This window comes from Prionailurus viverrinus, chromosome D4 (genome assembly GCF_022837055.1).
Source record: "Prionailurus viverrinus isolate Anna chromosome D4, UM_Priviv_1.0, whole genome shotgun sequence".
In the NCBI taxonomy this organism is placed as follows: Eukaryota; Metazoa; Chordata; class Mammalia; order Carnivora; family Felidae; genus Prionailurus; species Prionailurus viverrinus.
In genome coordinates, this window is record NC_062573.1 from 57,596,794 (window position 1) to 57,612,454 (window position 15,661).

Consider the following 15,661-nt stretch of genomic DNA (forward strand, 5'->3'; position numbering starts at 1 on the left):
GGTTCTGGGCTGATGGCTCAGAGCCTGGAGCCTGTTTCCGATTCTGTGTCTCCCTCTCTCTCTGCCCCTCGCCCGTTCATGCTCTCTCTCTCTCTCTCTCTCTGTCCCAAAAATAAATAAACGCTGAAAAAAAATTAAAAAAAAAAAGCCAACTGAGATTTTGATAGGATTGTGTTGAAACTATAGATCTATTTGGGAGTATTTCCAATACTTTAACAATTTTAAGCCTATTGATCCAGAAACATGGAGTATCTTTCCACTTAACACTTCTTTAATCCTCTAACAATATTTTGTAGTTTTTAGTGTACAAGTCTTACACTTATTTTCTTAAATTTATTCCTAAGAATTTTGTTCTTTTGATGCTATCATTAATGGAATTGTTTTAATTTCCTTTTTGGATTGCTCATTGCAATATATATAGAAATGTAATTGATTTTTGTATATGCAATTTTTTTCCTGCACTCTTGCTTAACTATTCATTATGATGACTCTTTAGTGGATTCCTTAGGATTTTCTTTACGTGTCATTTGCAAATAGGGATAACTTTATTTCTTGCTTTCTAAACAGTATCCTTTTTTTTTTTTTTTTCAGTTTAATTGCCTCTTCTAGAATCCCAAGTATATGTTGAATTGATGTAGTGTTGAGAGCAAACATTCTGGTCTTATTACTGATCTTAAGGGGAAAACAGTCAGCTTTTCATCATTAAGTATAACTTACTTTCTTTTAAAAGGCATCATTAAAAATACTTTTTGGAATTAATTGACTTTTTGGGTGCTTTGAAAAAGGCAGTTCTAATCCGTCTCATAAGAGATCTTTTTTTTTTTTTTTAACGTTTATTTATTTTTGAGACAGAGAGAGACAGAGCATGAATGGGGGAGGGTCAGAGAGAGGGAGACACAGAATCTGAAACAGGCTCCAGGCTCTGAGCTGTCAGCACAGAGCCCGACGCGGGGCTCAAGCTCACGGACCACGAAATCATGACCTGAGCCGAAGTTGGCCGCTTAACCAACTGAGCCACCCAGGCACCCCTCATAAGATATCTTTAAGTGTGGGTATAAAGTTCCTGAAAATTCTTTCTGTACTTGTTCTCTGGTTGTGGCATCATTGATCACATGGAACCCCTCCACAGGTCTGGTCCGGAGGAGATGGTCACTACTGTCCTGGCTGTGGTTGTGACTTTCTTTCTCCAGGTCACCATCTTCTCAGGGTGACATCTGGAAGCAGGTGGAGGTTGGCTGTTCCAGCCTAGTCAGTTTTTTTGGGTGTGCATTGAGCTGTGTTTTGGAATCTCTGAGTTTTGAGGCCCCACTGAAAGTTCTTAAGTATTTTTAAAAGGCAATGAATATAGCCTCATTACATAAAGTTTTGAGGAAAAAATAACTCATAACTTTATCTTCTAACATACTATTTTAAATATTGATTTCAGTGTTTCCGCATATGTACAATGTATCATGTTACAGTTGTAGCTTCTATATAGTTATGTATTCTCCTTGTTTTATTTAATATTTATTTTACAATAGTGGTATAAAGTTTTACATTCTAGAGTTAATGTGTAGTGTTCTCTCAAATAGATTTATCATATATTTTATCACTGTCTTATTGTGTGACTTTTTTTTAACGTTTTATTTTATATTTTAAGAGACAGAGAGAGACAGAGAGTGAGCAGGGGAGGGGCAGAGAGAAAGGGAGACACAGAATCCAAAGCAGGCTCCAGGCTCTGAGCTGTCAGCACAGAACCTGCTGCATGGCTCAAACCCACAAACGCAATATCATGACCTGAGCCGAAGTCAGATGCTTAACTTACTGAGCCACCCAGGTGCCCCTTATTGTATGACTTTTAGGTTGTTTCTGATGTTTTCTCCAAAGACACTGTTGTAATGAACACATTTGCGCACCTGGTTTTTTTCTTTCTTTTGTATTATTACCCTGGGCTGAATTTCCCAAAAAGAAATCATTAGGTCCAAGGTTAGCACTTAATGACTGTTGATACATAATTCCAACTTAATTTGCCAAAGGGTGTGTTGGTGTATACTGCATACGGTATTTTAGCATAGTCTTTGTAGTTTTAGCACAATGTTTGCAGTAGTTGGATAACATGATTTTTAAAAATTGCTAGCAAGTGAAAAAAATTGCTAATAAGCAAAAGTGGCATGGGACTACTAAATCTCCATTTCTATTATTTAATGTGATTTATTGGTGTTATATGTGAGAATTAAGGTTAATTTCTTATATTTAATTTGGAAAGTTAGTGGGCTTAATTAAAAATGTAAAGCATGTGAAAAAAATACTTGGTGTCTGATGTTACTATACTTGAATCTTTTCCCAACAGTTTGCCGATGTTCACCGTGCTCAGGAAATTTACCATTCCACTTACTTTACTCCTGGAAACCATCATACTTGGGTGATTTTTGTGTTTCCTCTGTTCCTCTCATGTCCTTTCCCCTCATCCCATATTATTTTTGCTTAGCAAGTTCTCAATATCTAATTGTTTTTCCAAATAGTCAATTTGAATTGCTAGTAGCAATAACTTAAGGACAAATGGTTTATTCATTTAAAAGCAGTCGCCTGTTTCCATGATTCCATAAGAACATGAGTGATTTTTTTGCTTGTGATTTTATAGTAGACTAATAATATGTGTTTATAATAGAAAATTATTAAAAAAAAAAAACCCAACAATCCCCAAACAGATGTAAGTATGTTTCCTGAGCCAGCTGGAATATACCCTGACAGGAATACAGAGGAAAAATTCTCCATGTGTACATATAGAATAGGAATGCAGGAAGTCATGAAAATCCATTCTGATGTAGTGATTACAATAGAACATAGGAATAAATTAATTTTTATAATGTTAGTTTAAAAATTTCTCATAAAGATACTCAGGCCAGTATCAGAAAAGGTGGTTCCTGATTTTGCTTAGGAAGATTATTTAGCAATGGAATTTGGATGATGGCCCAATGTTCTAAGTCCTATGTTGAATTTTATCTTAGTCTTTGGATGCTTGACGTAAGACCATCTAGAACTGTCGGCAGGGGCCCTTGTGCATTCTGTCACAGCATCTTTCTAATGAGAACAGAGAAATACACTTATAATTAAATTAAACAACTATTTAAAAAAGACATTTGGTCTGATTTATTAATCCTCTTACAGATACTTACAGTGCTTTCTCTCTGTAAAGCGATGTCCGTTAGATTTTAGCTATAAAACTGTGGGCAATGTGTATTTTCAGTTTAAGAATTATAATCTATATTTTTTCCTTTTTCTTTCCTTCTCTATCATCTTTCCATCTATTTATCCCAGGAAACACTATTCCTTGAACATCATCGTCAGTGTTTTTACCATCATACTTGGTGCTTTCATAGCAGCTGGGTAAGACTCTGGACTGCTTCTGTTCAGTAACTTCTTTGTGCCTTTGACAATAGGCCCCACCCCGCCCTCATTTTCCATTTTCCATCTGGCTGCAGTTGAATTGAGCAGCCAGGAGACAAGTCTGTTGATGTTAGTGGGTTCCCCATGTGTTCCTGTGAAAGTCAGACTGGGTTCTAACTTGGCCGGAACATTTCTGAGAATGTATAAAGGGAACATTAGAAGATATGAATACAGCTTTTTTTCATAAAAAGGAATAAACTACTTGCTTTTATTACTGAATGTTTGTCTTCAGTACAAAAAATTTACTTGAAAAGTTCTTGGGCATTTGGTCAAGAATAACAGCTTTATAAAGCCCTTGTATGCTGATTTGTTTTATCACCTGTGATGCCTTAGCAGTCTGTTTCCCAGGTGGGGTACTCTAATTAAATGTATTTGTATATCTGGGACAGGAGCCAATATCAGTGCATGACTAAGTTGACCCTTGAACAACACGGGGATTAAGGGTGCCAACTGCACTCCCTCCCACTCCCCCTCCCTCCGTGGAAAATCCAAGTATAACTTTCAACTCCCTAAAAACGTCACTACTAATAGCCTGTTTTTGACTGGAAGTCTTACTGATAACATAGTCAATTAACACATATTTTGTATGTTATATGTTTCATATACCGTATTCCTAAAGTAAAGCAAACTAAAGAAAAATGTTAAAATCATAAGGAAGAGAAAATACATTTACATTTACAAATACAAATACAAAATACAAATACAATATTGTACTGTATTTATTGAAAAAAAAAATCCATGGATAAATGGACCAGCACAGTTCAAACCTGTGTTGTTCAGGGTCAATTATAGTATCATATTTGTTAATACGTAAGACCAGGAATTCGGACTCCAAGTTTGCATTTGAAAGCAGACACTCAGACTCCTGGCTTTTAAATAGATTTTTTTTTAATGTTTATTTATTTTTGAGAGACAGAGAGAGACAGAGTGCAAGCAGGGGAGGGGCTGAGAGAAAGGGGGACACAGAATCTGAAGCAGGCTGCAGGCTCTGAGCTGTCAGCACGAAGCCCGACGCAGGGCTCGAACTCACTGTGAGATCATGACCTGAGCCGAAGTCAGATGCTTAACTGAGTGAGCCACCCAGGCGCCGTAGACTCCTGGCTTTTATAGCCTGGTGCTTAAAGCATATGTACAGTTATATTCCCTGGGTCCAAAACTTAGCCCAGCCCCTTGTCAGCCGTTTCTCAGCCTCTCTGTGCCTCAGTTTTACTCATGTGTACAGTAAAGAATAGAAAAAAAAAAACCCTACCTGAGTGAAGGGAAGAATGCAGAGTGGATGAATTTCAGTTAAATTAGTTTCCTTAACTGATTGAGAAAGAAGAGTTCTGGATCATTAATTGCAAATTAAATAAGGGCATGGATATTCTCTTATTCTAGTCTCCTTGCTTACTAGCTGTACAACCAGGACAAGTGATTTAGCCTGCCCGCACCCCAGTTATTTCGACTATGCAATGGAGGTTAGAACAGACCCACCTACTAGTGTCTTTGTGAGAATGAAATGAGATAGAAAACTGGGGTTTACTCTAGCATGTGGCCAAGTTCACCAAATACATGTTGAGTGTGTACTATACACCAGGCATCATTCTAGGTGCTGGGGAGTCCAGCTGTTAACAAAACAGACAAGAAACCTTGCCTGCACGGAGCTTCCATTCTAGTTGGTGGAGACAGACAATAAGTAAAAGAAACAGATTAGAAAATATATCATGCCAGATGGTGACAGATATTAGCAATTTATTTGTTTTGTTTTTTTATTATTATAAATGTGGTTAGTCCCTTGCCTAACCAAAGTTTATTATTTACATTTTCATCTGTAACATCCCTGTCCCCAGTCCTATCTGTGGCTGAGTTCAGCCCCTCTGCAAGCTGGCCTCTACTTTCAGCACTGTTTTAGGTTTCTGGTATGTGGACTTTAAACAGCAGCGCTTAGAGCCTGTTGTAGTCATGAAGATTTTGTTCCAAGATAATCATAGGAGCAAAGTAGCTAAAAGAGGGAGGTGCTCTGTTGAAAGTGGCCTCCTCCCACAGCGCTTTGAGGTGTCCCCTGGGCAGCCTCTTTTTTGTAAGTTTCTTAGAGCTTGATTTGGAAACTACTCAGAGTCAATTGTATACTTTTACAAAAATGGTTTATAAAAATGTCTGTAAGGCTTTCGTGAGGAACGGTGCTTCAGATGCTGTGTATACGGAGGCGCATTTCCAGACCCAGTGAATAGAAATTCAGCTCATAATTAGCACCTGTGATATTCTAATGAGCTCAAAGGGTAGTGTTCCCAAAACATCTAACTTTCCCCCAAGAGCCAGCTTGGAACAGTACTTCTCAACCTTTCCCATCCTCAGCACCCACAGAATGGATACTATCTAGGTGGGTGACAAGCACAGTTCTTAGCTGCAGGCTAGCTGTGACCCCCAACCTTCTCTCTGCTCATTCAAATCACCTCGTCTAAATGCAAATAACTGTAGAGCTGATTTACTCAGATGAGCCAGTTTATGCTGCTGTAACAAACAGCTCCCACATTAACATACCAAATATATTCTGCTCACACTACTTACTCAGACCAACATTAGTTAATGCTCTGCTGGTGCTCAGCTCATTGTAGCTACTCAGGGACCCAAGCTGATGGAACCCCTGCCTCAAAGGGAGGGAAAAGGGCATGTGGGGAATCGTGCCCCAGCTCTTCAAGCTTTTTCCTGGAAATGCCATGCATTACTTCCTCTTACATTTTGTTTGCTGAAGCAAGTTACATGGCCAGATAAAGTTAAAATATCATGTCTGTAAACAGCCATAAATGACAACTAAAGGGTTAACCATGAATTTGCTCTCATTTATTAAAGCAAATGAATTCTTTTCAAATTTCTGTGCTTTTACCAGTGGCCTAAACAAGTGGTGCTAGGAAACTTGAGGCCCCCGGAGCAGATCTGAGAACTCTGGGAATTTCCCTCGGGCTCTCCTAGGAAGTGAACAACACCTTTCCACTCTCCTAGAAACCTGGCTCTTTTATCCATTGGATTCTTTGCCATTTTGTGGAACAGCAGACGCTTCTTAACATGGAGCCAAATGTGGGTAGGCATGAGATTTGGAAGACCCTTACTTTAAGAGATTTTATTTTTTGTGTGATTGAGCCAGAGAATTCTGATTTATGATGATCTAAAGTTAATTTACATTCTCACAAATATATTTGTAGTTAATAATGCCAGCAGAAGCCTCAAGCAAATCTGGTTTAGTTTGCATTCAGATTTTGGCACAACTTTTGCCTCTCTATTTCTTTTTCTTTGGTTAGAAATGATCTTTCTTTAAAACAAATTTTTATGTTGCAGGAGATCAGGATATGCCATTCTAAAATATGCCACTTGGGCACAAACATTATTTTGAGCTGAAGGCAATTGAGAACCAACAGATGTAGGAAGAGTTCTCGATCTTCCCCTTTCCTGCCTAAAAGCAGACCATAAATTTCCCTTTGTGAATGTGCCCCCCTTCTCCTGCATCAGGAGTAGGAGAGCAGTTCTCACTGGAGACAGAGGACCTGCACCGAGATGAGTCTGTGTAGATAAACCTTACTACAGTAACGCTTATCTTCCATTGGTTTCCCCCATGCATTTCCTAGTCCTTTCTCCATAATTTGTTTGTTCCTTGGAATCCAAATGTCTTTTTTTGTTAAAATGATACATAAGCCCCAGAGTCTAACCACTTATTTGAGATTCATTTCTTTTTTGTGAACTCCTATACATGTGAAATGTTTTATAAAAGTTGTATTCCTTTTTTCTTGTTAAGCTACTGTCAGTTAAATTTGCAGGCTCCAGTCACTGAACCTAAGAGGGTAGAGGAAACCTCCTTGATGATATGTATTTATGAATTATGACATGGGTCTGGTACTGTCTGTAGGATCAAGTGTAGTAGGTGACTCATATCATGGCTCAGCTGTTCTTTCTCTCCCTGTGCCGTGTGCCCCCGAACATTTTTATACCAGTATTATTTATATAAAATGGAAGTAGAAAAGAAGATGTTTAAAAGAATGAGGAGAAGGTAGCCTTAGAGGAATTGCAGAGAAGGAATGGATCGATGCCTTGCCTTTTTGACAAACAGGGTGGGGGCGTGCTGGTGGATGATGTGACCGGCGGGACACCAGATGGAGGTGTCAGTTCCTCTTTCGACCTCTCTTGCCCCAGTCACTGCCCAGCTGTCCCCACAGGGCATCTCCCCTGGAGATGGCCCTGTTTATTACAATAAGCAAAGCCACTGGGTGGGTTGGACAAATCATTCCCCTCAGAAAAGCAGAGCTCACCGATTATTACGCCATTTGGTCAGTTGGCAAAAGAAAGGGCTTTGCAGTTAAAGGAAGGTGGTTAATGTTGCTCTGGTTTTAAGCCATTCATGATTAAATTGAAGCCACCTGATGGCCTGGTTTTGTTTTGTCTGGAGGCAAAGCAGAGGAATTAACCACAGAGGGGGGAAATATGCCAGAGGAAAAGAAAGTGGTTACTAGCATCACAAGTGGATTTGATTAGGGCAAGATAAAACAGGCAGGCTTGAAGGCCAAGTTGTGAATTTCTGAATAATCATCCTTTTGTGTTCTCCCTCCCAGTTCTGACCTTGCCTTTAACTTGGAAGGCTATATTTTTGTATTCCTGAATGATATCTTCACAGCAGCAAATGGAGTTTATACCAAACAGAAAATGGACCCAAAGGTACCAGATCTTCACTCCTTTGATTTTTAGGCTTTGTCCTCTGGCCCCTGAAATTACATGAAAAAACAAAATGGATTTGTAAAGTTGGCACATAATTTAATTTACATGATATGCTTTATAAGTCACTAATTTCTTTTCAGTTATCTTGTTTGTATGGGTTCTTGTTATCCCTTACCTTACAAAGTTTTGGTTGAAAATAAGACACTATTTTAGATGCAAAGTCAGAATATATAAAGAGATTATTTTGAGAGGCAGATTAAAATTAAAAGGTGTTTTTTGCTATCCTCATCAGTGACCAAGGCAAAGTCAGGGGTATTCTGAGAGCCACTCTAGTTTGAGAGTCTGAAGGTATGGGTTACATATAAAAGTTATGCTGCTTACTGGTTGTTGTGACTTGGACCCTTAAACTTCTCCAAACCTCAGTTTCATCATCTGTGGAATGGATCATTTGTAAGGTCTTGCCCAGCAGGAACTGCCTCTCCTGGTCAGTAACTGAGCGGTCTCCCCAGAGACTGGTGGGCAGATGGGCGTTTCTTGCATGTGGCCGCCTCCATGTCTGTGGCGGTGGGGGGACAGCGCTTACCCCACCCCAGCTGTTCCGGAAGCTCTGGAGGATGAGCCAGGCATATGTTGCTTTGTTCCAAGTTCTTTGTGTTGAGTGAGGGAGTTTGCTTTGATGGACAGACTCATTTCTGTGAGCTGCTTTTTATCTGCACTGTTTTTTTCGGCAGGGCCCTTTGTTTTTTTACTGGTGGCAGTTTTACAAAAACAGGTTTTTTGCCTTTTGAGGGTCACAGTATGTCACCCTTTATGAAAAATGGTGGAGAAGTAGTGAAGCCACTTTAATGAAAAGTAAATTTATGCAAGATTAGAAAATGAGATACCTTGTATTTTAACACTGCTGTTCCTTACCAGAAAGAGCAGATGTTTTTAAGGAGTTCTGTTTATATTAACATTTTAAATGTTCTTAATTTTGTTCCAGATTTCTCATTTTGCAGACAAAATGATAAAAAAAAAAACAATTAGAATGTGAGAGATGGGTGGGCCTCAGAGTCCATCCATATTCATCCATTTTATCTGCCATTTTTGTTTAAAACAAATGTTTGTTTTGCTATCATGATATGCTTGAGGTGAAGCATTTTACATTAGGAATTTACTGAAAATATTCCAATACAGAGTTGGTCAGAATAGATTTTTAACTCTGCATAAATACATAGTTATATAAATGCCTTCGAAATTTGATGCTTTGTGTTTCTAAAATTCAGTGTTTTCTTTGTTTTTGTAGGAGTTAGGCAAATATGGAGTGCTTTTCTACAATGCCTGCTTCATGATTATACCAACTCTTATCATCAGTGTCTCTACTGGAGACCTTCAGCAGGTGAGCTGGTGACAGTCATTACATTCCTGCTGAGCAGACTCTGAGAGTCTTAATAGTTAACTTTTTGTACTGCAGTGTAAAGCGTAAAGGTAAGTCGGATTACCAGGAGGGTACATGGAATCGAGATGTGTGACATCACCAGTAATACCTCTGACACTATCCTTCCTTTGGTGTTTATTTTTAGACACCTGGGAAGCAGCAGAAGTAGTCACAAGAATTCTGGACTTGAAGATTTTGGAAAACTACAACAGTAAAAATCTGAGTTTGAGCCTTCATATCCCTGTTTGCTGATGTGGGGATCCTAGGAACACTAACTTAGAAGGGGATTTTGATAGTTTTAAAAATGGATTTATTTATCTATTACCTTTATAATGCACATTTTGAAACATATGCAAAGTACAGAGAATAATTAAATGAACTCTCCTGTACCCACCGCCCAGGGTCAATACTGTTTGGCGTTTTGTCGTTCTTATTTCATCTGTCCCCATCTGCTTTCATTTTTTCCCCCCTCTGGAATATTTTAAAGCAAATTCCAGATATCATGGGATTTTGTCTCTAAATATTCCAGGATGTACATTTGAATTTTGAGAACGTGTTGTTCTTTTGGTATCTGCCCTGCTCACCTGTTTGCTGCACATACATGAGAGACAAATCAGATGGTAGATGAGTAGAAACAGAGGGGGCCCAGCTGGAGGGAGTGAAGACCAGTCATTCAGGAAGGGTGATGTTCACCCAGTATCATCCCCAGTAGCCACCTTGAGGTGTGTCAGCCCCTGCCAGGCCCTACTTTTTCAGAAAGTTGCCAGCTACACCTCTTCTAAGAATTTTGCCTGTATCTTAAGGGAGATGTTTAAGTTCACATGAGAAGAGTTGCTAGGCAAAATTATGGTCCAGTCTGGCCTCCACCCACAGAACCAACCCTCAGCAACCCTTTTGTTGCTGGACCGACAGGGGTGGGGGTGAGAGGGGGTGTTCAGAGAGGCCTTGTTCAGTAACCCATCACCTGCGACATGACTGTTATTTCTGTGTTTACTAATCAGCATGTTTCTGTGGTGCAAACAGTTTGAGTTGATTCCATCTCCCCCCATCCAACCCCCGCCTTTTAGGGGATTGAGTACTTCCAGAAGGCTGCAGGCTCTTGTGGGCTCCTGGGTGGATGTCAGGGTTTCATATTCTTTCTCAAAGCTATACTTTTCATTTGTACAGTTCCTGTCCAGAAGAGGAAACAGACCAGAAACTGAAGTTTAGGTACCTTATGAGTTAAATTGACTAGATATATTATGTTAATAATTGATAACATTGTTTTGATAGGAATATATGTTCCCACACCCAAACCATTGCTTTATAACTTGTAACATGGGCTCTCAGAAGTTTCTCTTCCTTGTAACGATTATCCCTGCAGAATTATTATACTTTCTCAGGTAATAATAAAAATAATAGCAGCTAATATTTATTGAGGACTTACTGTATCAGACATTGTTTAAAGCACTGTACATGAACGATTTCACTGCTTTCCACAGCAGCCTTCTGAGGAGAAGGGACTGTTTGCTATTCATCTTGTAGATGAGGAATCTAGAGCATGGTGTTTAAATACCATCCAAGGACAGCAGGTGATCGATCCAGGCAGTCTTGCTCTGGAACCCATTCTCCACTGTAATCTTAGTTACCTTATTGTACATGAAAAGTGTTTCTTGCCTTCATGCATGAAAAACCATAACCTATCACTTATATCTTAGAAAGTACAAGAGGCCTAAAGTACAATACTTTAACTTATTAAGTAGTGGTGTTCTAGGAGAATGTTATGCTCCTATCCTGGTTTTTGGTGCTGAACTATCTCAATATGTACCCTATCTAGTCTCTTTTTTGACCAGGCTTCTAATCTACAGTTTCTCTAGGTACCTTAGAGCCCCAGCTGTGATTACTCTCCACAGAAATTCCAGATGGAGCAGAGCTAAATATATAGATTTATTTAAAAATCTATAAGAAACTTATAATTGGAAAAAAATAGAATGTGTTTATAACTGTTAAAAGGGCCTTCCGTAAAAATGATAAGATACAAAATCACGAAGTTAAAAATTTGACTCTATTTTAATTTAAAAGTATTGTATAATAGGAGATCCAGAAGATATGGGACACTCACTATAATCAGTGATTTTTAAAACCCTGTGGAAAAAATAATGTATTTTTCACTAGTAAGATTGTTCTGCTGTGTTCGTTCCATTGAATCGTAAGCTTCTTCCAATTGGTTACTTTTAACCATGTGTGAATCCATTTTAGATTGTGAACCGAATGTAATAAAGAAGAGAACTTATATAATTAGATGTGTTAGCCTATAAAAATTGCATTTTGTTTGCCAAGTTTGGTTTGATTATAGCAGAAATTGATTGATAAATTAGGGCAAAATATTAACTTGTTAATAGAAAAAGTACTGAAGCATTTTTCCTGGTTGGCTGGAGAGGATCAGAGGTTGTGGTTAAGACTCATGTGTATGACTTACTGCATGGAGATTCACTCACTCTGGGACCTTGGACTTACACGGTCAACAAACCTGGTAACAGCACCTTGACTCTGTCTCTGATTGTCCAAGTCCATGATGCCAGCTCCTCTTGTCAACAGTTTGTGCCCCTGGATAATACTGTTTGGGTGACCTTTTTTTAGTCATTTGAATTGCTGCACCAGGCTCAAAGTACATGGGGTATATTGCATTTGATGAATAGGGTAAATAATAGGATTTATTTTTCTGATAAAAAAAACACATAAATGCAAAATAAAAAAGATGCATGCTCCACCATACTGCTAGAGAAATAGCAAGTCTAGTATATGTGCTGCCGAAGCGAGCAAAGCAATAGCAAGTCTAAAGGAAGCAGCACTTCATCGTTCTTCACCTTTAATTATTTTGTTTTAAATGTCATACTACATTATTTTTTACATTATTTTTTAAAATGCCACCAGCACAGCCTCATCATTATTAAAGGAACAAAATAAAACTAAAATCTATTAAAATATAGATTGGCAAAGAATCCAGATATTTTTGTGAAGATTACTACATAGCCCTCAGTGGTTTATATGGTATCAGAACAGTTTTTATTTACTGTTTGCAGAAATACTTTCAGCTTGTTGAGTAAATACTTCCAGTTTGTTGAGCAAATAAATGTTTTTCTATCTGTGGCTTGGAGTTTGGAGCATATGGTTTTCTCTTATTTCCAGTTTTATTTTAACTTTAGATACAGAGTGTTTTCTATAGTTTTTGTTTGGTTTTGATCTTTGACTACCTTGGATGTTTTCTGCCCCTTTGACAGTAAGACAGCTTTATATTTATATTTTCCTTTCACAAGTAAGCATTAAAAAAATAATTTTATGCTGGAAACTTTCAAAGCTATACAGAAGGAGAACAAATAGCATAACAGACCCCACGTACCCACCAACCAGCTTCAACAGTTATCATCAATATTTAACGTGTATCTTTTTGATAAGAGATGTGGGCAGAGTCTTACTAATGAAAAAATAACAAGTGTGGCAAGATTGTATTAATTGGAGGAGAATTCCATTCTAATTGGCTTAAAATTTTTGAATTCTAAATTTAACAAGAATTTAAATAGTTTTAAATCTGTAAACTTATAAAACTTGATTAACCAAGTTTTGCCTAGTAGGAAGTGAATAGAGCTTATGTTCAACGGTGTTATTCAGCACATGCTTATGTGCAGCACATGCTTATTGTCTTGAGTCACTTTACAATCATTTTTGGATGTAGACAAAGGACAAATCATGAATAAAATGCTCCTTTTTATTGTTACTTGTCATTTCAAGGGGGTTAATTTCATCTTCTCAGCTAAGTTCTTGAGAGTTGAAACTCCTGCACCCAACTTCTGTCTTAACTCCACCACCCCAATTACTTCCTTGCTTTGTAAAAAGCAAATAATTTAGTTTATTTGTTCATAATACTTACTAAGAATTTGTAAATTCTTGAAAATATTTCATGGACTTAGCCATTATTATTAATTTTCTAATAAGCTTTCTTCTAAGATTATTTATTACCAAAAAAAGTTTTAATGTTTATTTTTGAGAGAGAGCGAGCAAGCATGAGTGGGGGTGGGGCAGAGAGAAGGGGACAGAGGATCCAAAGCGGGCTCTTGCTAACAGCGTGAGCCCAATGTGGGGCTCGAACTCACAAACTGGTGAGATCATGACCTGAGCTGAAGTTGGATGCTCAACTGACTGAGCCCTCTGGGCACCCTTCTTCTAAGATTATTTATAAAAAGTAAACCCAATCCTGATTTTGTGACTACAGATTAATAAAGAGTTAATTACAGATTAATAAAGTCACAGCAACAATAGTGATACTGGATACTTGGCTCCCTCCAGGTTCTAAATAGTTTAATTAAATCCTCACATGGACTTTTTGAGGAAGTTTTTTTAAGAAAATCCCTGTTTTGTGAAAGGAATCTGAGATTTAGGGAGTAAAAGTGATATGCCCAACATCCCACAGCTGGTATTGGCTAGGATTTTTTAAGTTGTATTTTGTTTGGGAAAGTGGTTCCTGTAATAAAACACGATTTGGTAAAATCCATAAATTTAAACTGCAGTATTATGAGTCTAACCATTAGTTTTCTTTCTTTTTTGTAATAGGCTACTGAATTCAATGAATGGAAGAATGTTCTATTTATCATACAGTTTCTTCTTTCCTGTTTTTTGGGGTAAGAAACCATAGACAAGTAGAAGCTCGGTCTATGACATCTCTTGACAAGTCAAATCGAAATATACGTTCTGTATGCTCTGTTAAAATCCCTTTGTCTATGCTTCTCCAGCTTTCTCTGGAAAGTACCCCTGCAGCAGAGGAGTGGAGTGAGACCCAGGATCCCTGGGAACACAGCCCAAAAGACCAGGAGCAAGCATGAAACACTGTTATTTTTGAGAGTCATGTTAACATCACATTTCTCCAAAATATGATGTTGTCTATTGATTTCTGAAAGTTAGTCTGCATGAGGTCCGCTGATGTATTACATTCAGTGCTATTTGTTGTCTTTGCTACAATGTCCCTCAGTTTTCAAGATCTTCCACCCACATAAATATGTGGAAATGACAACCATTTACTCTAGTGCCGTACCTGCTGTATTCAGGGAAATTTCTGAGGAGCATTGTCCAAGCCATTGTATTGTCGAACAATTTTAGGCTTTTGTCTTAAAATTTTCCTTACATCTGTCTTCCTGTTGAGAAGCCATGCAGCCTGTGTCTTTTATCTTCCGAAAACTTGAAAATTCCCTTTCATGAATAGGTAATACATGCAACTAAATAATCCAAGAACTGCAACAGAATTCACAGGGAACAAAAGCTACTCTATTTTTCCCTGTCCCCCAGCACTGCAGTTTTCTTCTTCAGAGGTGACCCCTGTTTGAAGTTTTTGGCATATCTTTCCTGAGTGGGGCTGCATGCATAGACGAACACCTATCTTATCCCATACTGAAAGGTGCTTTGAATGACTATGTCAGGGAATTACTTATCAAAAGTAATTCTGTGAATTCCCCCCCCCCTTTTTTTTTACCACCAATAGTACAGTTTTCATTATGTTTAAATTGGCTAAGAACACCTCAGTCTCTTTGATCAACACTTAAAAATTCTCAAACTTGATTTTAATTGCAGTGATGTAGTCTCACATGATGAAAACATTTATGTATAACTTCCATTTCACTAATTCTCTTTTTAGCTGTGTCTGATTTAATGTTGAGCCTCTTGATTGACTTTTTTTTTCAATATATGAAATTTATTGTCAAATTTGTTTCTATACAACACCCAGCGCGCATCCCAAAAGGTGCCCTCCTCAATACCCATCACCCACCCTCCCCTCCCTCCCACCCCCCATCAACCCTCAGTTTGTTCTCAGTTTTTAACAGTCTCTTATGCTTTGGCTCTCTTCCAGTCTAACCTCTTTTTTTTTTTTTTCCCTTCCCCTCCCCCATGGGTTTCTGTTAAGTTTCTCAGGATCCACATAAGAGTGAAACCATATGGTATCTGTCTTTCTCTGTATGGCTTATTTCACTTAGCATCACACTCTCCAGTTCCATCCACGTTGCTACAAAAGGCCATATTTCATTCTTTCTCATTGCCACATAGTATTCCATTGTGTATATAAACCACAATTTCTTTATCCATTCATCAGTTGATGGACATTTAGGCTCTTTC

General features: G+C 38.2%; 1 protein-coding gene across 4 annotated transcripts in view; it reads left to right on the forward strand.

Moving 5' to 3' along the window:
- Nucleotides 1–15,661, forward strand: part of SLC35D2 (solute carrier family 35 member D2) — a 63,169-nt gene that overhangs the window by 20,228 nt on the left and 27,280 nt on the right. For 3 of the 4 annotated variants that reach the window (XM_047830727.1, XM_047830729.1, XM_047830730.1), the window contains 5 exons: nucleotides 2,330–2,401; nucleotides 3,298–3,366; nucleotides 8,004–8,106; nucleotides 9,392–9,484; nucleotides 14,111–14,178. In XM_047830727.1, coding sequence (XP_047686683.1) covers nucleotides 2,330–2,401; nucleotides 3,298–3,366; nucleotides 8,004–8,106; nucleotides 9,392–9,484; nucleotides 14,111–14,178 — 405 coding nt within the window. Of the gene's footprint in view, nucleotides 1–2,329; nucleotides 2,402–3,297; nucleotides 3,367–8,003; nucleotides 8,107–9,391; nucleotides 9,485–14,110; nucleotides 14,179–14,289; nucleotides 14,464–15,661 lie in introns of those variants that run through there. The other variant, XM_047830728.1, reaches the window with a different exon arrangement.